The sequence below is a fragment of the Cygnus atratus genome, chromosome 7 (assembly GCF_013377495.2).
Source record: "Cygnus atratus isolate AKBS03 ecotype Queensland, Australia chromosome 7, CAtr_DNAZoo_HiC_assembly, whole genome shotgun sequence".
Classification (NCBI taxonomy): domain Eukaryota; kingdom Metazoa; phylum Chordata; class Aves; order Anseriformes; family Anatidae; genus Cygnus; species Cygnus atratus.
In genome coordinates this window covers 27,824,549-27,847,505 of record NC_066368.1, presented here as the reverse complement: position 1 = coordinate 27,847,505, position 22,957 = coordinate 27,824,549, and the positions used below count along the sequence as shown (strand labels likewise).

The following is a 22,957-nucleotide window of genomic DNA, read 5'->3' as shown; positions in this document are numbered from 1 at the left end:
GAGCACGGACTTTGGAGCTGAGCTGCCCCAGACCATGGAGGTGCCATGGAGCCCTGCAGGAGCTGAGCACACCGCGTGGTGGCTCAGCTCATCACGTGCCAAGCCCTGCCTGCTGGCGTGCTGCATGAACAAGCAGTCTCCAAAGGAGACCAAAGGCTGAGGACCAAAACCATGTGTCCTTGCACCCGTGCACCCTACCTCGTCCTGTGCTCCCCAGCCTCACCTTCGTGTGCCGTGCCGTGCTGCGGAGGGATGGATGCTCGCTTCCCGAGGCGTGAGGTCATGGCTGGCAGGAAAGATGGGGCAACCGGAGCCGGGGAGGATGCTTCCATGCAGCGGTGGCAGCACCGAGGCTGCCGGGGCAGAAGCAGAGGAATTTGGGTGCGAAAGGAAACGGGAAGTTCTCTTTGCCACCTGAATATATGTTGTGGGAAAGGAGCAGCCCTACCTGCCTGAGATAAAGCAAATGAATAAACAAATAAAAACCTGTTTGTGCCCAATATATTGTAACAATCGTTTGAGGACGGCTTTATCTGCGTGAGAGTATAACCCTGATTAAACATGCCAAGGTCAGTGAAAACAAAGGTGAATTGCTGAAGAAATGCAAGTTATTCTGGCTGGGGGTGACATGAAGCGGCGCTCCCGGTTCTGTGGGGATTTTTCAATGTGCAGGTCTCCTTGTGTCACCTCCCCATCCCCTTCCAAATATCCTCCCCCTGGCTGACTGAGCTCCCAGGCACAAAGCACTGGATTTTAGTGGCCAGAACAGCTCTCAGTGGCTCTCCTGAGCTGTGCGGCTGGTTTTGCCGACCCAGGCTGTGCAGGACCCTCAGCGTTGCCACTTGCTGGCTTCCCGCCGTCCCCGTGCCAGCCTCCCCCCTGCCCCAGAGCAGCGCCCACAGCTCAGGTGCTCACTCCCACAGGCGTAAGCCCAGGAGGGCACCACAGGGACCCCAACTGCCTCCACCTCTGGCATGGAAGCAAATTCCCCATCCCTTGTGCTGAAGATGATTTTCTTCCGTCCCGCTGTGTACAAGCCAAGAGGCTGTAGGGCCACGGACCAGATGGACGCTAGGGCACCACCTTAAAGGACCACAGGGCACAGAGGAGCAAACCTTTTGCACGCTGGAACGAAAAGTTTGGTTTTTCCCTCCAGAGGAACCAGGAGAATCACCGCCTCCCCCAGGGAAGCACCGCCAACATTGCTCGTTATTGCCAGCCAGCAAAACCCCATTCACAGCGGCTCCCGGCAGCCCAGGCGGTGGCTTCACCTCACTAGCAGCCGGGGTGGCCCCTCGCAGCGGGGGGACCCCGCGGCCGCCCCACTCAGCACCGGGGTGCCCGGCTGTGCCCGCAGCGCTCACGCAGCCATGGCAGCGGGCACGATGAGCTCCGTGTTATCAAAGCCAGCTCGGACACGTGCACAGCACATGGATCTCCTTCGGGGCCCGGGGAAGCGCCCTCCTACACCCAACGCAACCAGCGGGGCGCTCACCCGTGGGCGCCCCGCACCCCGAGGTGCCCGCAGAGGGCCCCCGGGGGCCGCCGCCCGGAGCCCACCGGCCTTGGCGAGCCGCGGGGGAAGCCGCGTCCGGGCCCGGCCCCGCGGGGCAGCCCCGCACCGGGGGGGCTCCGCCGCCGCTCCCCGGGCCGGGGGGGGGCCGGGCCGGGCGCCAGGGGTCGCCCCGGGAGCGGCGCCGCCGCCGCCCGCACTTGTTGCTGCCCCCCGCGCTGTGTCGTGGGGCACGCAGCGCTGACGTCACCGCTGGCGTCATTAGTGCGGACGTTATTTATTTATTTCCCCATTCATTTATTCATTTATTTATTTCCCCCCCCCGTCCCTCTCAGCCCCCCGCTGTTTCGCTGCGGGGGGGTCGGGGCTGCCTCGCTGGGGGCGGCTCCGCACCCCCCCCCCATATCCCCGGTCCCGGGGTGCGCACACGGGTCGGCCGCGGGGCTGCGCGGGCGCGGAGCGGCAGCGCCCGGGGGCGGGGGGGGGTGGGCAGCAGCGGAGCCCCCCCATGCCCCCTCCGGGCTCCGCGGGCGCGGAGGGGCCGCGGCGGAAACTTTGCCGGCCCCTGCGCGGGTGCGCAGCCCGTGACCCCTCCCAGGGAGAGGGGGGGAGCCTGGAGGCTCCGCGGGATGCGCAGAGCCCCCCCCCCCCCCCCCCCGGTGCTTCTTGTCTTCGTGCCTGTCCCTCGCGCACACGCGCATTAATATTGATGCGTTTATATAATCGATAACCCACTTTCCTCCTTCCCCGGGAAAAACGAAAAAAAAAAGAGAAAAAAGGCACCGAGCCCCCCCGCGGCTGTCCCGGCCCGGGGGGGGGTCCCGGCCCCGCTCCGCCCGGCCCCGCGCAGGGGGGGCTCTCCCGGCCGCGCGGTGCGGAGCGGGCGCGGTGCGGGGCCGAGCAGCGCCCCTCGCGCCGCAGGAAATGGGCTTTATATTAGACATATACACGCAGGTCCTGTCAGATCCGCAGCGCGCCCGCGCGCCCTTTCGGCCCCCCAAAAATCGCGGGGCGCCCCGCCGGGCCCCGCCGCCCCCCCGCCGGCCCCGCGCCGCCCCCCCGCGCCCCGCCGGCGCCCCCGGGCATTTTTGCGGGGCCGGGGCGGGCGTCGCGGGGCGTCGCGTCGCGGGGCGGCGGCGGCGGCGGGGCGCGGCGGGGCGGCGCGGGGGCGGCGGGGCGGGGGTCGCGCGGCGGGGGGGGCGCGGCGGGGCGCGCGGCGGGGCGGGGGGCGGCGGCGGCGGCGGGGCGGCGCGGGGGCGGCGGCGGCGGGGGGCGGCGGGCGGCGGGGCCGGCTTCGCCCTGCCAGGACCTGCCGGGCTCCATTCACGCCAACAAGTTTGGGAGAATGTTGAGTTCAATCACGCCGGAGCCGCGATGGAGCGCAGCGCACTGCAGGTACCGCGCGGCCCCGCCGCCGCGCAGCGCCGCGCAGCCCCGCGCCCCCTCCCCTCCCTCGCTGCCTCCCTCCCTCCCCTCCCGCCGCCCTCCCTCTCCCCCCGCCGCCCTCCATCCCTCCCTCGCTCCCTCCCTCCCTCGCTCCCTCCCTCCCTCCGCCGCCCCCCCCGCCCTGCCCTGCGCGGCGCTGCGCGGCGCGGAGCCGGCGCTGATGCCGCCGCCGTGTTGTTGTTCCCCGCAGTGGGTCGGCGCCCCGTGCGGCTCGCACGGCCCCTACGTCTTCTACCGGGCGTTCCGCTTCCAGCGCCGCGGCGGCGGCGGCCGGGCGCGGGTCCTCTCCCTCGGCGACTTCTTCTTCGTGCGGTGCCGCGCGGAGGAGCCCGCCTGCATCGCGGAGCTGCAGCTGCTCTGGGAGGAGCGCACCAGCCGGCAACTTCTCTCCAGCGCCAAACTTTATTTTCTCCCCGAGGACACCCCCAGGGCAGGACCAGTGACCATGGCGAGGTGGTAAACGCAGCTCCGGCCCCCCCCCCCCCCCCGCGCCCCCCCTCCCGTCCCCATCCCGTCCCCACCTGCATGCCTGGGCTCGGCCCCCCCCGTGTCCCCCCGGTGCCCGCGGAGGGGCCGCGCCGTCGGGGCGCTCCGGTGCGCGCTGCCCGGGAACTCGGGCGGGCGGGCGGGGGGCGGGCGCGGCGCCCCCGGCCCGGCAGCGGGGCACGAGTGCGGGGCTCGCCCCGACCCCCCGCTACGTCGCCGGGGCCCGGCCGGGCTGGAAACGCCGGGAGGGGCAGAGGAGAGGAGGGGGCGCGGGGGGGGCGCGCGGGCAGCGCTCGGGGCCGGTTCGGCGGCAGCCGGTGCGCCGGGGAGGGCGGAAATTACGAAATGGAGGCCGAGGGAGATCAAAAGGCACTGGGCTGGCGGGGACGCGCCGGGCGAGGTGAGCGGTGACAGGTAGGGGCACAGGGGGCTCCGCGCCGCCTGCCGGAGCCGCCGGCTCGGCCGCGCAGCCCGGGCAGGGGCCGCGCAGGTTGCGCCCCCCGCGCCCCGGCCCCGCTCCGCCCGCGCCCGGCCCCGGGGTCCCGCGTGGGAACTGGCGAGGGGGCCCCGCGGGTGCCGCCGGGGCGAGGAGGGAGCTCGCCGGGAGCCGCCGGGGTGACAGCGAGCGAGGGATGCTCGGGACCTGCCCGTGGCGACTCTTTGAAACTGTGCCTGCGTGCGGCGCGTCCGGGGCGCCGTGTGTGCGTGCGCGTGTAACGCCGGCGATATTGGGAAGGGGGGTGGGGAAAGGGACACAAATCATTTTAATACGCCGTAATGATCGGCTCATGTTACTGTGGTAGGAACATCAGAGAAAATTAATCCTGCCATTACGAGCAGAACGCTGCTCCGGTACGAGAGTTCTCAGCTGCGTGCACCTTCCTAATAATATGCTCGATTTTATTTATTTTTACGTGCAAACACCGCTAGTAATTAGCCGTGTGATTATCCTTCTGCGTTTCACTGGGGCTTTAACTGATGTCATTCCGCATTATTCAACCATATGAAAACAATTTTCAATTAAGATAATGGCACGCCTTGAAATTATGCAAATGCTCGTCGTATTGTGTAGAATAATTATGACAAATGTAAAGCAGGTAAAAAGTTTCCTAATGCAGTTGTGTTTTACACCCCGGTGATGTCATTTCCCCTCTGGCCTAAGTTAGTCATTCATTAGCAGAGTAGCAGCAGCAGCAGCAGCAACAGCAACAGCTCTGAGTGATACTTCTCTGGCAGGGAGCCTACAGAAACCGGCACTGAGAGCCAGGGCCTAGAGAGGGCAACATAACACTCCCATTAAGACATGTACTTTGTTTTCACTTACTCCATTAACTTGTTTATAGACACCGGAACGATTTTTAGCATTGATTTTTAATAGTTCTCAAGGATGCGACTCCTGCTCAGCGGCGCGCAGCCGGCAGACAAAGGCCGGTGCTGGCTGGCGCCGCGCGGGAGGCGGACGGGGGGTCTCCAGCTCCCCCGGTGTTGTAGGTGGGCCACAGCCCCCCGTGTGGGTGACATCCCCGGGCTCCGCGGCTCCCCACACGGCTCCCGCGTGAGGGGGCACACGCTGCTCCCAGCTGAGGGGAGAGGCAATTCGTGGGTGTCGGACACCTTTGCTTGGCGAAGGAGCGACGCTGGGCCAAAACGCCTGGTGCTGTACGTAGTAGGGCTGTGGGTGAGGCGAGCCAGCGCTGCGGCGTGTGCTGTCCGGCTGCAGTGTCGGAGTCTCCCGCCAGTGTCAAAGGGCAGCGGAGGCGCTCACTGTGAATAAAAGCATCCATCGGGGAGCGGCTGGTCGAATGGCAGGCCTGGGTCGAGCCCGCCAGTGATTTAGGCACGGTGGCTGGCAGCTCTCTGTGCTAGCATCGTGGTTAATAGAGGCAGCTCGCCGCCGGCTTTTTTGTAACAGCAGCATTGACACTATGACGATACTCAGCTAGTGGCTGCGAGGAGAGAGAGTGAGCAAGGAGGTATGTAACGCTTCTGTTACTCAGAAATCTCTGATGGCGTATTTTATCTGATTGCCAAATGTTTGAGCTAATCAGCGATAAGTGTAAATACAAGTCTTTTTATAGCCGGCTGAATTCATCACCCAGACTTAAATATAACCCTCAGCGCTGCTGAAGCCGGACGTTGCCGTGTGCCCAGGGCCAGGCCACTGAGGGGCTAGAGCTGAGGCGCGTGCCCCCTGCTGCTGCCCCGGCTGGGCTCCAGCACCCCCGGCCCGGCAGGGAGATGCTGCTGCAGGCCACAAAGCCCGTGGCCTCCCAGCACGATGAGCCTGGCGAGCAGGGACAGCGCTGGGCTCAGGACGGGGGTCTTGCTGTGTGAGGGACAGTGACGCTGCCCTGGGGGACAGTGTTGGGTGCACCAGAAGAGTTTTGCTCTGCCCTGCTGAAAACTTCGCCGCTGCTTTTGAAGCACCGGGGCCCAGGAGCTGCAGCAGGTGCGGCGCTGAGGGGGATGAAGCGGGAAGGCCCAGCAGCGATGAAGAGCTCGCCCCCTGCTCCCAGGAGGGCCTCAGTGAGACCTGCGCTGAGACGAAGGCACCGGCTGCGCATGGGGTCACCTCGTGCAGGAGGGGCGAGCGCCTCGTGTGGGCTCAGAGGAGGACATTTGGGGGCTGCTGGGCCCCGAGGGGGTGGCTGTGCAGTCGTGCTGCTGATGAAAGCCCCTGCCCAGCCCCTTGCCCGGTGCCTGGGACCTGCCGTGCTGGGGGCAGGGGCTGGCTGCGGCCTCCCAGCCCTGGGCAAGACCTCCTCAGGCTCGGACCCTCCTCTGTTCTGAGGGGTAGTGCAGGGCTGTGAAGGGGCTGACCCTGGCAGAAGCAGTTCCAGAGCAATGTGCTTATTAGTGCCTTGTATTTTCATGTTTTTAAAGGTGTTGGCATTAATTAGGCTGGGCTTAAAAATAGATATCAAAGCCGGTGCTCATTAAATCCAGGGACGGTTTGTAGTGCGGTGTGTACAATTCCTAAAAAGCCCCAAACAAGCGACTGATTTATTTTGCATGGTATGACATTCTGTGCATCGTCCCGCATCATCATAAATGTAGTTTCCGCTTAGGCTGCACCATCAGTAGGAATCTGCTTTTGGTTCATTCATCAGGATCTAAGTTTACTACAAACTCATGTTGATTTCATCTGCTCTCCCAAACTGGGGATCTGATGCAATGCTTTTCGCCTTGCAAATAATCCTTACTCATGCAAGTAATTTACATGAGTAAGCATTGCTCATACAGAGGAGAGGAGAGAGCTAGTTTCCTGTAATTATTTCCCTAGCAGTATTTTGCATTTTCAGACTAATTGAAAAAAAAAAAAAAAAAGTCATCACTCTATAAATGTATCTCATTTATAATTGCAGAGATTCTTCCAGAAAGCTAAGGCGTGCAGCGGGCTCGTTCTCTGACGCTTTGGGGACAGATGCCAGCAGCGTCCCTTGAGGGGCCTGGCTGGCGGCCGGGGGCTCGCCGGGTGGCCAGGTCCTGTCTGCATGCGTGAGGACCGCGGCTTGTTTCCACCCCCTGGGCACGTGCTGCTCCCTCCGCATGGCTACGGGTTTCTGCCACGCGCAGGATCCTGTACGCTCTCACTTGAAATGCGAACGGCCCCGTTTTGGTCTCCGTGGTGCATGCCTTATGCTTGTATCTGTCAACACGGGTAATGGCAACACGTTTCGAACATGCAGATTACGATTATTAAAGGGTGCTTCAAAAATCATGCTAATAGCATCAATCTCCACCGTACACTTGCTCAGAGTAATTCAGCTTTGGAAATCGGGCGCACCGTAATAGCGGTGTTAGAGAAATGGCATTTGTCATAAAATATCATGGTTTTGGTAATTGCGTATCCACTCTGTATATTTTTATCTCTCTCGCCACCAGTAGCATATGCTGGCAAAGGAAGAAGAGGGCAGGGATATTACTCAGAGAAGCCACATGTTGCTAGCCATTAGCCAGCAATCTGGCGCGTCTGGTCACTCAAGGCAGATCCCTTTTTCTTTCACATTTTTGCATTTCTCCCTTTTCCCTCCCTTTCCCAGTGCATTCAGACTGTGAAAATACACCCACTGCTCTCTGGAGTTGCTGTTCCCAGTCTGATCAGTGGCACTAAACATTAAACTCTTGTCTTTGGAGAATAATAGGCTTCACATGGTACACCCTCAAGCATGTTGAGATACTGTGCAGGCTGGAAAATAAAAAAGTTCTAATTGTGTCTTTTAAATAAGCATAGGAGTGAATTAATTAGACTATATTTTGTCTTTAGTTGCTTAGTTACACAATAGTATTCCTAAGCACAAGTAAGATAAATTGGCTCTTTTTGTGCTGCTTGTCCCTTAATCATAATTACTGTATTGCTCAGGAGAGTAACACATACATAGATTTTGCATTTTTAATAATATTCAAACAATATGCATGTGATATAGAAAGTATCTTCTGATTCACGCTCCTATATGCTTTTATTCAGGAAGAAGTTCTACTGTTATGGGAGCAATATTTGCATTAGTTGCTCAGAGATGTAGTTCTGGGAAATACATAATTGAAATATTCTTGCAATGCTTATTCTGGCCCTTTCATTCGCATTCAAAATAACAATGCCTTAAGTCTCAGAACAGTCATCCACTCTTGATTTAAGAGCTTTTTTTCTTTGTGTGTATGTGTGTGTGTGTGTGCAGTGTGGGTTCACGCCCAGATTTAACCCTGCAGAGGCCAGACGCTTGCGTGATTCATAGTGTCATATCAAGTTGAGCTTTTTATTTTGTAGCTAAAAAGCAGTCAGAAGGTCAGATGAACATCAGCATTTTATGGCATGAATCCAATGACCTTAGTGCTTGGCAGGCATCCATGTTTCTACGTGAAGGTGCCAGGGTAATATAGATAATAAAATAGTTTGTTTTCATTTTCTAGATATTTTAATCTTCCTTCGCAAACTGTGGCCTCGGTTTTGGGGGGGGGGGGGGGGGGGGGGCTGGGGGTGCTCCTGGGGGCCGAAACTTTGATTTGTTTCTGGGTTGTTGGATGTTAGCTGCTAATGATGGGCAGATTGATACAGATACTGAACAATGGAAGATTCTGGCAAGAAACCCACTAGACATGCTCAGTGGATGTATGTGAAAATTGGCTCCATTGTTCTGCTGTATGAAAAGCAAGTAAATTATTTACAGATATTTGCTAATTAAAGCACATATTGTTTTACTAGCACAATAGAACGCAGTATAACAAAAGACAAAAGAATAAGCTTGCATAATTTAAACCTGCTAATGCAATGTACTCCTTGTTAAGAAAAATATAATTATGTAATCTACAAGGAAAGCTCTTCGTACTGTAACTGTAGTAGGCAAAATTAGGAATTAATTGCTTGTGAACTTGCCTAAACTAAAACAACTCTTCGAGATCTGTGAACAATGTGATGGGAAAACAATTCGACTGAAGCTTATTCTCGCTTTGGTCAGAACTTCTATCTGCAGTGACAGATAGAAATTCAGTTTGAACCTGTGCTCAGGGGCCAGAGGAAGAAAAGAAAAGAAATGGAGAAGGAGGCTGGCAGTAGAAATGTCAGATATGGCTGCTTGCAGCCGTCCCTCTGAGGGCTCCATCTCCATCCAGTTTCTGGCCCAGATGGACCAGTATCCCACAAAGTATCCTACAACAGCACGGTGCTGCCCTGCCCCGGGATGCACTGCATGTCTCGCTTTGGAAATACTGAGTTACGTAGAAATAGTTGTGTACAAACACAAAGGGAATTGCGACCTCAGGGGCTTCACCTGCGTCCTTAATTTTGCTGTCTTCTACTTGGTCTCAGATGCTGGTGGATGGGGAGAGCTTGTTGGGATTCAGTGTTCACCATCAGCATAAGTTTAAGCCAGCCACGTAGGGCCTAGCACAGTCTGGGGAAATAGTGCAGGAGGCTGGGGAAATACCTGTCACCTGAATTTAACGAGATCATTATAGCCCTTTAAAGTAATTAGGGAAGGATTAACAGATGAAAGTTTCTGCCTTGGCCTCTTTAAAATTCTCCCATGTGCCCGGTCAATTCTTGGGCTGTGCACGTTTCCCTTTTCAAGGCTTTCCTTGGGGTTCATGGGTGCAGAGCGATGGTCACCCTGGGTCCCTTCACGCTGGTACCTTCTAGGCTGCCAGCCCCAATCCCCACATCCTGCAGGATGCCTCCGTCCATCCTGGGCAAGGGCAGTGCATGGATACACATCACCATGTGAGGCACCCAAAGCAGGGAAAGGAGAAAGAAAGTTTCACCTGCCCGTGCCACATGCAGGAGCCTCCCGTGAGGCTTGCTGTGACTCTGTGATCCCTTCTGTAGAATGGGAGCAGCAGTTCCTGCCTGGCAGAGAACAGAGTGCCCGGTTCCTGGGGTGAGAGCAGCATTGTTGTGCAAATTATGCGAAGGGCATTTTCCCCTAAATTGTGGAAAACTAAAAAATACATGGGATATATTAAAAAAAAAAAAGCCCTAAATAACAGGGGACTTTATGTCCCAGTGAAATATGTAGTTCTATTATCTGTGGTGAATACAGTGCGTAAGAGTCACAATGTATTTTTTGCTCCTGTGGATGAATGTTTTCATCGGCAGTGTACTGGGTTGTAAAATATGCATCTTCAGCTATCTGCTGTCCTAAAGGTTTCAGTAAAAAGGCTGAAGGTGTTTTCTAATGCAAGTTGGACTGATCAGATAAATGACACGAGGTGTCTCCTATAATTATTGGCAAGAGTTTTTACAGTGCATCTCCCCTTTCTCTCCAGGCCACATATTTGATGTTAGGAGACAGCCAAGCAGGTGTTCGGATCGCTCTTGCCCTCCAGAATTCCTTAAGTGACCTCTGGAAGCACTGGAGTGAAAACAGTCTCAGCACGTCAAAATTTTGAGATATCTCAGTTGCCGTAATTCTTTTAAGGCTGCCTTGGCGTCTCTAAAATATAAATCTTTCCTAGTTATTGGCAATGAGTGAGAAGTTGTGATGTAGCATATGCGGGTGTGGAGTTGAGATGTACGACCTCCCTGTGGTGCCCTGTGACTCCCTGCCTTGTAAGAGTTAATATTTCTTCTAAAAAATAATTATCTGCTTTAAACTATTCTAACTACCTGACCTCTTTCCTTGAATGTAAGTATTCCAGCCATCTGCTGAGTCAGGCAATACAGTGGTCTGTGCTTGCAGGAGGCCGTGATGGTTGCTTAGACAACAGTGACATAATATTTAAGCATAACGGCTCTCGAGAAGATACTGTCCCTTTCTCCCTGGATTTCTTCTCCGAAAATGCCAATCTGATTATGCTGTTCAGAAACAAGCGAGGGATGAGGACAGTTTGTATCATCGCCGTTTCTTAACCATCTCCCCTTTTTCCACTCAATAGATGGAAGTATTCTGCTTCGTGCAGGAGTCTTTTAAGATGTGCTGAAATTACAGGCTGACTAGATACCCACTTTTATAGAAACAGAAGAAAAAGTGCCTCTTTATATAGTCAGTATCTATTTCAAGATTTAGACAACTATGTGGCTGGGAAAAGTGTTCCCATTGGCCACCAGCATCCATAAAGGAGCACCTGAGATAAATCCCGCTCCTGAGCAGAGCTGAAATCGGCACTCACTGTTTCCTCCTGTAAGTCTAGTTTTGGTGTAGCAGGAAAAAACCTGCAATTAAAGACTTACCAGGCAATGGAGACCTCATAAACGTATCACTTCAGAGCATAGCTAATAGACTACAAGTTGATTTTTGTTTAGATATATATATGCACTGTATGCGACGCGGGTGGTTTTCATGTTTACACAGAGATATAATTATGAATGACATGAAGGCTATACAGCAGATTTCTTTAATCTTCTAAAGGTTTGTTAGTCATGTGTCACTGCGTACCTGGTTTTTATTTATTCAACATCTGTATTCCTTTGTCATCTCATTGAAAGGGTTCCTCTAGAAGGGCTGCAGAAGTGGGTGTGCAGTGGTTCATGTCAAATGGGGAAGGGGGCTGCCCTGGACATGTTGGGTGACCTCCAGTGCCACTCCCAGTTCGGGTCTGACCACAATGCATGGGGAGGTTGCTTGAGGGTGTGTAAAAGGGTGGCAAGATACATAGATAAGCAAAGGTGATGGAGCAGCTGGGTGACCACAGTTTGGGTGCCATGGGAGCAGATGACCTCTTGTGTTAGCAAAGGGCCAAGATCTGGGGAAAATGGCCTCCTCTGGAGGTGCCTGGGTTTCATGTGTGCCAGAGGACTACAACAGTGTCTCTTCAGCATCAGGAACAGCTCAGTTTTGGGGGTGCTGATGGTGGGGGAGCCACAGCTTTGAGAGGGTGCAGGGTAGGCCCTGATAGGCTGACAGGCAAGAGGTGAGGGCCGCCATTACGCGGCGGCGCCTCCCTGGAGCCTGAGGCCCGGCCCAGCTGCCATGAGCATGAGGCCTGCAGTCAGCCACCCTCCTTGGGCGTCCCTGCCCGTTTTGTGCCCTTGGGGATGCAGCTGCCACAGGGTGACGGGGACCTGTCACCTTTGGGGACGTGGCTGCTGCAGGGTGACAAGAGACAGCCACTCTGTGCTGCCTTCCTGGGCACCCCTCTGTGCCACTGAGGCTGTGCTCAGACACCCAGCGCCATTTTGTGAAGGCAGCTGCACTGGCACCCATTCACTGTTTGTTACAGTAGGGCTTCTTTTTTTTCCTCCTATGTACACATCGTGTGTGTGTGTGTGTGTGTGTGTGAAGGTTGTATTCTGGAAAACAAGTTTATTCATTGATGATGTAATAGTGATTGTATTTTTCGTTTGGTTAATAAATTGTCTGCTCAGCTTACTTTGTATGCCAGCCAAAATTAGTCATACCAGTTCTTGGAAAGGATATGAAGAAACTAGTAATTGAAATCATAATCATTTGATCATGAGAGCTATTTGGAAAATAATATTTCAACCAAAAACATGTCTGATCTCCAAGTCAGGTTTTTATTAAAGTGCTCTAGTGTTTAATATTAGAAATAGTACAGTGGTTGGTGATTGTGTGCAACATCCTGAAAGAAAACTTCATCCACAAACTGCTGATATATATATATATATTTTTTTTTTCATCTGACATTTATTAATCACCACGTAATAGCTATGAAATAGATAGCAACTACAGCTTTTCTTTTTATTATTATTTCAAGTGGATGGTGTAATGAAATTGGGTGAAACCATCCATTGAAATTGTACTTTGTAGTATGCAACACTTGTTTACAAAGTATTGACGTTTGTCATAAACAGAGGTTTAAAACATCACCGCTATTATTTGTTGTTCGGTGGAAGCTCTTATGCTGTGCAATGGTAAAAGGAAAAGATTTTATTACAAGCTTGCTTAGCGTGCCTTTCATTTCTGACCAAATACATGTTACTGCACTAAATGTAATGAAGGTGCCTGCTTATGAAGCGATTTTTTATTATATGAGGGAGAGTGGAATATCAGATCTGCTTTTTTACCAGATATCCTTCAGGTTTTGTGTTGTGTGTAACTTATCACAATAGAGCTTTTTTTTTATTATTTTTTTCCTATTGAGCAGTATTTTATTTCCTGAGGAATGTGTTCAGTGGAAAAAAAAACACACAGAGAGAATCAATCATGCTTTTCTCTTTGTTTGATAACTCAAAGGATTTCTTTCCCTTTTGCAAATAGTTGTGTTTATTTGGAAGGAAAATTGGATTCTGGTTTATTTATTTCAAGAACCTGTAACCTTATTTAGTGCTAGAAATGTGCAGAGTGCAAGGTGTGGTGGGCAGCCAGCTCTCATTACAATATAAATTATTTCTGCTATTTTAACTAAAAAATCTGGAGTGTATCTTCCTGGATATTTATGTATGTTTGTATGTTTATTTTTTGAGGCTTTCTTGAGCCCTTGCTTACTACAGTCAGCTATAAAACATTCTGCTTATTCATCATGACTGAGAGGAGTTGATTGTTTCCTGGAAGGATAAAATTCAGCAATTAGAGCTGTTTAATTCAAGTATATGTTCTGGAGGCTAAACTAGGTTTAAGTGCTTTTCTTAGAATGTATGTTTAAGAAGGGAAAAAAATTACAGTTCTCTTCTGATCTTGAAAAGGGTTTTCAGAAACATGAGAATGTGCAAGTTTCTTTTGGTGGGAAGCACATAACATTTATGTAGTATTTCTTTTGGGATTACATCACAGTTTTATTTAATTTTTAGGACAAAAGTTAAATTCAATATTTGTGTATAAGCCAAGGGAAAATGTACCATAAACACAGGAATTTTCTGGTGAGTCAGAGTTCCAAGAATCTGAGATTTACTTAGTCCATTTATTTCAGGACTAGCTATAACCATTAGTCATCCAGCCATGAATTTTTACATTTGCAGCTAATTGCACCTAAAAAACAAACTTTCCCTCAAGGCTTTTGGTTATACACAATGTGATTTGGCAACCTGTATTTCAAATGCCTTTTAGGATCATTGCCCTGGTCTTAGAAATTGTCTTTAGATTATGTGTAGTTGCTTCAAGTAAACAACTAATATTTCCACTTAGGTGGCAGGAGGAATAAATGAAGTATTAGGTATTCTGTATCACAGGAAAATTAATCTGCCAACAACAAGACAGGCTTTTCCAACCGCCTTTTGGTGGGGGGGGCTAAGAGTTTATCAGCCATTGTGGAGCCCTGCATGACATTTTGCATTCTCATCTGACTGTTTCTTGCAGGATGAAGTTATTGCTGTTTCAGAGAAAGTCACTGTGAAGCTTGAAGACTTGGCAAAATGGGCCCAGTCCGATTTCTCCAAGTGGAAGTGTGGTTTCCGGGCTGAGCCGGTTAAGCCAATGGATGTGGGGAAGAATGGACAGAAGGAAGCCTTGATGAGATATAGACAATCCACGCTCAACAGCGGCTTGAACTTCAAAGACATCCTAAAGGAGAAGGCTGACCTCGGTAAGTGTCCCTTGCTTTCTCCTGTGGGGAGCGGCTTGTGTTCAACTGTGTTTTGGAGGCAGATGAGCCTAATCCTGCCAAACTGTTGCCGATTCCCAGGGTATATCTGTGCTTCGGGCAGAGGTGTGGTGATGAGATACTCGAGCGGGATGGGTGTTGGTGGTGAGCTCATTGCAGGCTTGCTTGCCCTGCATCTTGACTCCGTGGAGATTAATGTGGGGCAACTCTGTACTACCTGTCTACTCTGTAGAGGTATCACTGAGTTCTAAGGCTCAAATCTCGAATATGGGAACACAGTGAATTGTCAAGGGTTTTCCCTGGGGTTGTGCAGGCCTTGGGGTCAGGTCAAAGCTGTGCAGCATGGTGAAAGAAATATGACACGTCTCCTCTAGGCTTCCTACACAAGGAAGGAGAGACCGAAGGCCTTTCACTTCTTAAATCCCATCTTTTTGGAAGTGCAGGATTGTTTCCAGTTTTCAGTGTTTGTCCTGGCTCTGTACGATCAGCTTTGTGTTTTATTCAGCAGGGAGATGTCCACTATTTCCTCAGAGACTGCTCTGTAGCTCATGTGTTTTCTTGTGAGCCTGGTGTGTTTTCTTCTAATATTTATGTTATTACACAGTTTAGGCCTTCTGCGTGTGCTCCGCTGTTCTCTGGCTGTGGTTTGTACTCGACAGACGTGCTTTTTTTCCTGGCTGTTTTTAGGGAGGGATATGGTAGCTTTGCTACTTTGGATGGTTGCAAACAGGCTTACAGCTCTGTGACTGCTTTCACACCTCTAAGACACTCAGATCTCTGAAATTGTGGTGGGTGGCCTCTCCAAGGGAGATGGGTCTCCTGCTGGTAAACATGCCTATTTGTGGTATTAGGACCTTGGATGCCTGATAGCTGTTATCCCAGGCACGTTTCTCTGTTGAACCAAACTTTTAACAAACGTTCTGAGTTTAAAGACAAATTTAGGACATAAATGGTTGAAAGGTAAGAAAATAAAAGTTAAGGCCAATGCATGTGAACAAATGCTTTTGTACCTATGTGAGCAGGAGATACAGGGCCAAGTTTGGTTTCATAATGGCACAACTGTGTTGGCGTCGAAGCCAATTTACACTGTGCTGAAGATCTGTCTTAGAGGATTTATCTTCTGCATCTCGTTTTTCTGATCTTACCAAATGGTAAAGTGATTTTGTCAGTCTTGCATTTCACTATTAGATATGTAGGTTGGAGGATTAAAGTACAATTGAAAGCTGATCTTATTTTTCATTACCTCTCCAGGAAAAAAAGAAAAAAAAAGACCCATACAATTCTTTCTCTTTTCCTTTGCTTTTCCGTGTGGTTTCTTCTGGTTCATAATTACATGCAGTGATTTTCTCTGATATTGCCCTGGCATCTTCTTTGCATACTACATTTATTTGTGTTTGTTTCTTACGTCAAAAGAATCTTAATGTTTTTCAGATAGAACTTTGTGTGTTAATGTTTTCTTGGTTTTGTTTTTAACAAACAAGAAGGCCCTTGTGGTAAGTTATGAAATTGCTGTTACCTACCCTAGGAGCCAAAGAAAATTATGCTTAAGCCTAAAGCTTATATTTGCATGTTAAGCCCTTTGAAAGTAAGGGTTATACTGAAAATGCTTATGGAATCCAAACTGTATGTTATAATTTTGATAACCCACATTCCGATGTTGCTCATTTTCTGTCGGTGGCTCTGGCTTTATGCTTGGTGTTTTTGTTTTGTTTTGTTGTTTTTTTTTTCAGTAGAAAAGGGTGTTTTGACTAATGTTTGATTATGATTGCTGTTTCTTCTTCATGACTGGTTGGTGGGAGTAAAACCAAGGGTTCAAGAAGACCTGCAGCTGACAGGCAAGAAGGTCTGAAGGGAACAAATCCCTTCTTGTGCTAGTCTGGCAGGCCATGCACAAGTCTGCTAGTGACGCTCATATGTAACCCTGACTGTAGACGAGGAAGTTGCTGAAACGTGTGTTGAAAAGGCCTACATAAGCAAGGTGATCTCGTGGACCCCTTTTTTCCTGTGAAATGGCATGTTTCCATTACAGAAAAACCCCATAAAAGTGATTAGAGTTTGAAATTTTTCCTACTAGGTGTTTTTGTACCAAGCTGCAGAAAGTAATAGGAAATTATATCCCTACTAAAGCCCTCAAAAAACTACAGAAGAAACAAAATCATTTTTCACAAACTATCCAGAAGTGGTGGAGGGTGAAAGAACCCCGATGAAATGAAAACATGGCTGATACAGAACCACAGAAGTGGCACTGTGTGAATATACTTAATTAAACGTGTTATGTTGGGAGCAGGGTGGCTTTAAACAATAACCAGGCAAAGCCGGGCCTTGGTATATGAGCAGCTTACACATTGTAGCATATGCTCTGTGGCATTTGCTTAGACAAAAATAAGGCCTGGTTAATGCACAACCCAGAGAAACTATGCACCTAGAATTGAAAGTTGACCCTAATTCAAATTATGTAGTTCTGTCTTCTTTTTGTTCTCCTTTTCTTTTTCTTTTTTCTTTCTTCTCTAGTCTTTTTTTTGCACATGTCTTTTTCTCTTCTTTCTTTTCTCTTTTCCTTCATTGTTTTTTGCAAATTTTCTTTTTCTGTAAAATGGCATTGTTCTCATCACTAGTGAATTATGCAGAACTTTTCCTTAGGACTGTATTAAATAAAAGATCTAGCAATGGCTTTCTTTCCTTTTTTTTTTTCCCTTTTTTTTGGTAAGCTTCAAGATTTCAGCCTGAGAAATTATTTTTAAGAATTATTTCTTTCTGCATTTTGAGGTATTTATGTTATACATTCTGTCCCTTTCTACAAATATGTCAATATTGAATGCTAGCAGTTTATATCTTAAGACTATTCATAGCTTTCTGAATATTTCTTTCAAATGTTGAGAAAAACAAAGAATAACAACAATGCAGCATATAAAAATAGAGTTGCTCAGGAATGTATTATTCATAATGAACATGAGAACCTGTTTTTCCAGAAGAATTGGTCTGATTAAATCATTCACTACTAAGGCCGCTAGTTATTTATTTTTGTCTTTAGAATTATTTAGGGGATTTTTCTTTGTAATAAATGGACTTGTACACCCATATTTGGTAAACTAGTGGGAAGTCACCAAATGAGAAATTATTTCATTTTACAAAATTTTTAGCAACTAAGCAATGTAAACACTATCAGTTAAATATGGCAAAGTTGCATATTTGTATTCCTTGGGCTATAGTTCGACAAAAATTCAAATTATTTTATATAACAGTGCTTCTTACAGACTTCCTTTAAGTGAAGTATGAAAGCTGCAGTGTAAGCTTTATTGGCCTATAAATATGTCATTATAGTTGGACTACATTTATATGCTTTGGATTGTTGTTTAAGCCAAGAAAATATGTCTCTACAGGTTGACTTTTTATTGAAACCCTTTGAGGCATACAACAGAATGTATTTTAGGCCAAGGTTATTAAAACAGCATTTTCATTTTTGCAGCAGACTCATTGTCAATTATGCTGCCACAAACTGTCTGTGGATAGGCAGTTATGAATGGTTTCATCTCTAAATGTGTCTTTAGAAAAAGAAATAAAAGATAGAGGAGTCAGAGCTGAAATTGAGAGAAGAGACGGAGGGGAAAATGACTGAATTCAGCACTTGCAGGCTCTGCAGGTTTGGGTTCAGCTGGGCTGAGGTGCTGTCTGGGTGTAGCCGAGGAGCCAGCGCCCTATGCCAGGCTCAGCGAGGTGGCAGAAGGCTGATCGTGGCGAGCTAGCAGTCGGCACCCCTGCAGCACAGGAGGCCGTCATGACGATGCTCCAGGTTGGGTCCCCAGGCTGTCATCACCGCTCTTTTTATCCATCTTTTGTGAAGCATTATGACACCGAAACGCGTGGTTGAAGTTGCCACACTGTGGGCTCTCCTGTTCCCATGCTGGTGGCATTACTGATGGATGACCAAGTTTTGGGGCTTGCTAAAGACTTTGCTGCGGTTTTTAGTTTGGATCCACTGAGGAAGAACTTGAAGAAAATTTAGAAATTATCCCTGTCCTGTCTTTCATTCCCCACAGTCGTGTGTTTGGGGGTAGAATTAGGATCTTTGTTCTCAGGGAAATCCAGGAAAATCTAGTGCTACTTTTTGGCTACTTCATGGCTTACTGCCATGGTTTGACAGTTGCCCTTCCCCAGTCCATAGTTGGTTTTCCAGTGGTTATTTCTGCTTCACTCTTTTGAACTTCGCTCTTTTTAACAGTGTAGCTTGTGGGCTGGGGCAGTGCCGCAGGACTGGCTCACCCTCTCAGCTCCTTCTCTTTACCAGTCTCATAGTTGGCACAGCAGGCAGATCCTGGGTCCCCATTAGGAGATAATGTTTCCATGTAAATTGGGTGATCCAGGGCAGATGGCAGTGAGTTTGGAAGGAGGAGCGGAGCAGGGCTGCTGCCCGGCTCCAGCAGGCACTGAGCTCACTTCACAGGCAGGGGCATTGCAGCAGGCATGACTTCTCCAGGTGAAGATTATCAGCTCGTAACATAGTCAAACTGTAATACTATCAAAACTGATCATCTGCAGCTGTACTGCGTTCAGACACTTGTGGGGACTTCTGAACTGATGCCGACTCTCCTTTTTCATTGTTTGTCATGTGCTGCTGAATTCAGGCTCGCCTGGCTTAGCCTGATGCAATAATTTTCTGACCAGCTAATTGTTAGCCATTCAGAGTACAGCTACTTTGGATATTTCGTGCCCCATGCCTCTAACTCTCTTCCCTTCCTTCTTCTGTCTGCACTTTGTGCCTCCTCTTTGTGCCTTCCTGTCCCCGTTGTCCAAACTGAATGCCATTTTGATCTTGATAAAGCTCCTGTGAGTGTCCCATTATCCCATTTTCCCCTCTCTGCCCTTGTGCACTGTATGTTGTTTTTTTTTGTCTTGTGGGTCAGAGTGACCTCTCTAACTCGTTTTTGCCAGCCCAATTGATAGAGCTCTTTTGCCGTAGATGAGGCTATTACGTGGCTTGTCTGTTGTGCCCCACGGAGCCTGAAAGGAGGAGGACGGCTCCCTTGGGGAAGGGACTGTGGTGCTTTCTTCTGTGCCTGTGCAGCGCCCAGCACATGCTGGCAGCGCTACAGCGGAGCGAGAGCACCTGTGGGCTGTGGGGCAGTGCTGGGACTGCTCCGCCGAGTGCTGCCGAGTAGGAAGGCTTCCTTTGGTCCTACATCCTTTGGTTTAATTGTCTTCGGTGTTAACATGTTTGGTATTGGACATAACCTGAAGTGTTGAGCAGACAGGCAACTTTGGCCTTGCATGAACAGGGCAAGGTAAATGGTCACTTTTTTGTTTGTTAACCAGTTGGTTTAAGGTAACTAGTAGTTGTTGGCTTCAATTGCTGGCTGCATTTTGAATGCTGAAGGGTGGTGCTGTTGTTAGGTGCAATGTAGCCCCGGTAATCCTGTGCTACCAGCTTACTTTCTCCTGGGGGTGACCCTGCACCCAGTAGCATCTTTGGGCTCCCCCTTCTCACTTGCCCCTCTCCCTTCAGCCCTGGCTGTTCCCTTCTGCACCCCCTCAGCCTCTCTCGGAGGAGGCTGGCGGGGTCCTCAGGGGTTGTCTGTAGCCACCTGGACCTTCATGAGGCCACGTGTTTACCCAAACAATGCTGGGATGATTTAAGTGCTGTTAATTTCTTCCTTTCTCTGGTGACATCCTGCTTCACTACCGAGGAAGCGTATGGGGGTGACAAAAACATTTTAATACGCAGCACTGGCTATGGAAGCTTTTCTTTCACCGCTGGATTGTGTTGAGCCTCATCTATTTGTGGCTCTTGAAAGGAGTTTTAACACCACACGTCTCGAACTTCAAGCGTGCCTTATCAAAGAGATAAAATTGGGATTTCTTTTCAAACTTTGACATGCTGTAAAGGCCTTATAGAAGGGGGTGGTGGTGTTGCCCCTGGGAATTGAGGAGGTGGGTATTTTGGTCTTTGAAATGCCGAAGTTCTGCCAAGAAATGCAAACAGGATCCCACAGAACTTCTCTTAGGGTAGCCCCTAAATCGCAGTGCCTTTCCCCGCCCCCCCTCTTCCTGCGGCAGGAGCAAGCTAACGTGATTATCAGAACGGCGCTGATAGCAGTTGTCACTGTGTCAGCGTTTTCAATTATGTATTGGTATGACAGGGCACTTTGTCGGTGCCGTGGAGCACAGCCATTTGCAGTTGCGGTCCTGGTCTGCTCCAAAACATCAGGGGAGAAAGCAGGGCTGCAGGGCAGGAGAGGGGGAAGAGTTAAATTTTAGTGCCTCGAGAAGCTGGAGGGAGCTGCCCCATGCTCTTCTGCAGCTGAAGTTGCCGCAGCTTGCACCATTAATAAGAGTTTTGTTGCAGCCTCTGGTTGGAGCAGGAGCGGCCTGCGTAATTGCAAAATAAGTAGATAAAAAATAACGACCATTCGCAGAGTGTGCAAGAGCGGCCAGTGTGGGACAGTGTCCCTTTAAAAATGTTTGACGGCTTTTTTTATTTTTGTCTGTTTTTAGCACCGAGATTGACCTTGCCAGGCTGTGTAATAACCCACATGTGTCTGCTCTCCAGGATTTTTTCCCTTCTAGTCACTGTTGGATCTTACATTTAATTCTTACTGACCATGAGGTTTTGTTCCAGTAACTGAAAACGTGTGCCTCCTGGTGCAGCGCTGCTGTGCTTTAAATCTGACTTTATCTCAATGTCTGCCTTTTTTTCCTTTATTTTTTTTATTTTTTTTTTCCACTTTTGATTTTAGAGGGTGCTGTTTTCCTCCCCAGCCTTCACTCTCATTTCCGTCCCTGCCCATATTGTTTCTGGATCCCAGGGGACCCAGTTTGGGACTTGTTCTGTGTCCCTGAGCGTGCCTTGCCCAGCGCCACGATGGAGGTGATCAGCGTTGTCCTTCATGTGCCATGGCTGCTGGTCAGAGCTGCTGGTCCCCCACAGACCACCAGTGCTTTTTCCCTGTGTTGTATCCTTCCCACGCAGCCAGCCCAACCCGGCTGAGCGTGGAGATCCGTAAGCCGAGCACCTACATAACGCTGCTGGGTGGGCCCCGAGGACGTCCTCTTTTTCCTGCCTGGCTCTTTTCCTGGGCTGTAATTCTGCGCTGCCAGAGCCCGGGACTGGGAGCCTTGCGGTCACCTTTGACTTCGAGCGCTCCGTTAATCAAGTGGGAGCTGTCTTCATACAGCTCGTGAATCACCCCGCCTGCGACCTGCGTGGCCATGCTGGGATGCTCTGGCTCTTCTTGTGCCACGGCCGGTCCTGGGAGCCAGTTCCCTTGCTGGGGGGAGCAGGGGGGCCAGACCCAGCTTCCTCAGCACCTTCCTTCCACGGTGCTCTTCAGAGGTGCCTGCCCGTAGCTCCCATGCCCAGAAACACAGCTTGTCTGTTGTTTACAGCCTGCAACGTGCCCGGCCTGTCTGTCTTCCTAGGTAGCTTAGTGTGGTTCTGACCACTCTGTTTCAGAAGGGCTGGTGCTTGTTCTACAAGATACACTATTCTTACAGCTGGCCCATCTCATGCCACAGGGGTTTATCAGGGAAAGTATCCTTTGTGCATCTGAAACTGAAGGAGACTTGCTTTTTCTCCCTGTTCTCCTCTTTTTGCAAAATCCTACTGCCTTGGACCTGCCCGGCACTGTGTGCTGCCCTTGTGAGCACCCATCTCTGTGGGCGCTCAGGGGAAGGGGGGATCTGGTATCCTTGCTCTTCTTAAACCAAGTTTTAAGGCTCTCAGTATTGACATTGTGGCTGCTTAATTTGGTTCGTGCTTGTCTTTGCAGGCTCGTGCTTGTCTTTGCAGGCTTGGTGATCCATGCAGGATGAGACCATTGATAGATGAGGGTGTTGGGGAAGGGAGGGGTTAAACCTAGTAGGTGTATAAATTGGAGTGCAGTTTGTGGGTGACAGAGAAAGTGAATATTAAAAAAATGTAACAGCGTGACTTGTAACTGGATAGATTTTGTACAGGAGAGTGCTGTGGCATCACCTTTATTTACTTCATTTAGTGAAACCTGTACCATGTAAAATAAGTTCCTCCTTAATTTTATTGCTAATAATAATTTGCTTGTAAAAATGAATCCTTAGTGCTGTAAAGCTTGAGCTTGGGTCTCTCTTGCTCTCTTACATTATGAAGGACAAATACTTAACACCGTAAAGAAGCTTCTGCTAGTGATAGATAATATGTATTATTTTAGCAGGTTGTGAAAAATCAAGGTGTATTTTTACATCTGCACACTGCTGCATAATTGATAGATGTAGATGCTGAAATTCAAAATAAGCTTCTAGCAGAGCACACATTTGATTTTCCTAAACATTTAAATATATGTATCACACCCTCATTTTAAGATGCTGGTTAATGACTTTATGAGCATGTTGGCAGCCAGAGCATTACATGTGGTTTGAGAAATGTGTCTGGATATGCTTGGTAAGCAGTATTGTTCTGACAGTGTACTAAAGGCCATCTTCAATTTGACTGTGCTCTACTTTGTTATGCTGTGAAAGAAAAAGATAATTCAGCAGAGCATTGTGCTGTCGGCTGGAGACGCCACACTTCAGAATACAAATATTACTAAGGATAAATGAATCATTAAAAGAACAGTA

The 22,957-nt window shown here is 49.8% G+C and overlaps 1 protein-coding gene across 1 annotated transcript in view; it reads left to right on the top strand.

Annotated features, from left to right (window-relative positions):
* The first annotated feature begins 2,809 nt into the window (after positions 1-2,809).
* Positions 2,810-22,957, top strand: part of ARID5B (AT-rich interaction domain 5B) — a 116,599-nt gene continuing 96,451 nt past the window's right edge. The window contains 4 exon segments of the mRNA XM_035544563.2: positions 2,810-2,908; positions 3,150-3,378; positions 3,381-3,412; positions 14,131-14,356. Coding sequence (XP_035400456.1) covers positions 2,888-2,908; positions 3,150-3,378; positions 3,381-3,412; positions 14,131-14,356 — 508 coding nt within the window. The 5' untranslated portion in view covers positions 2,810-2,887.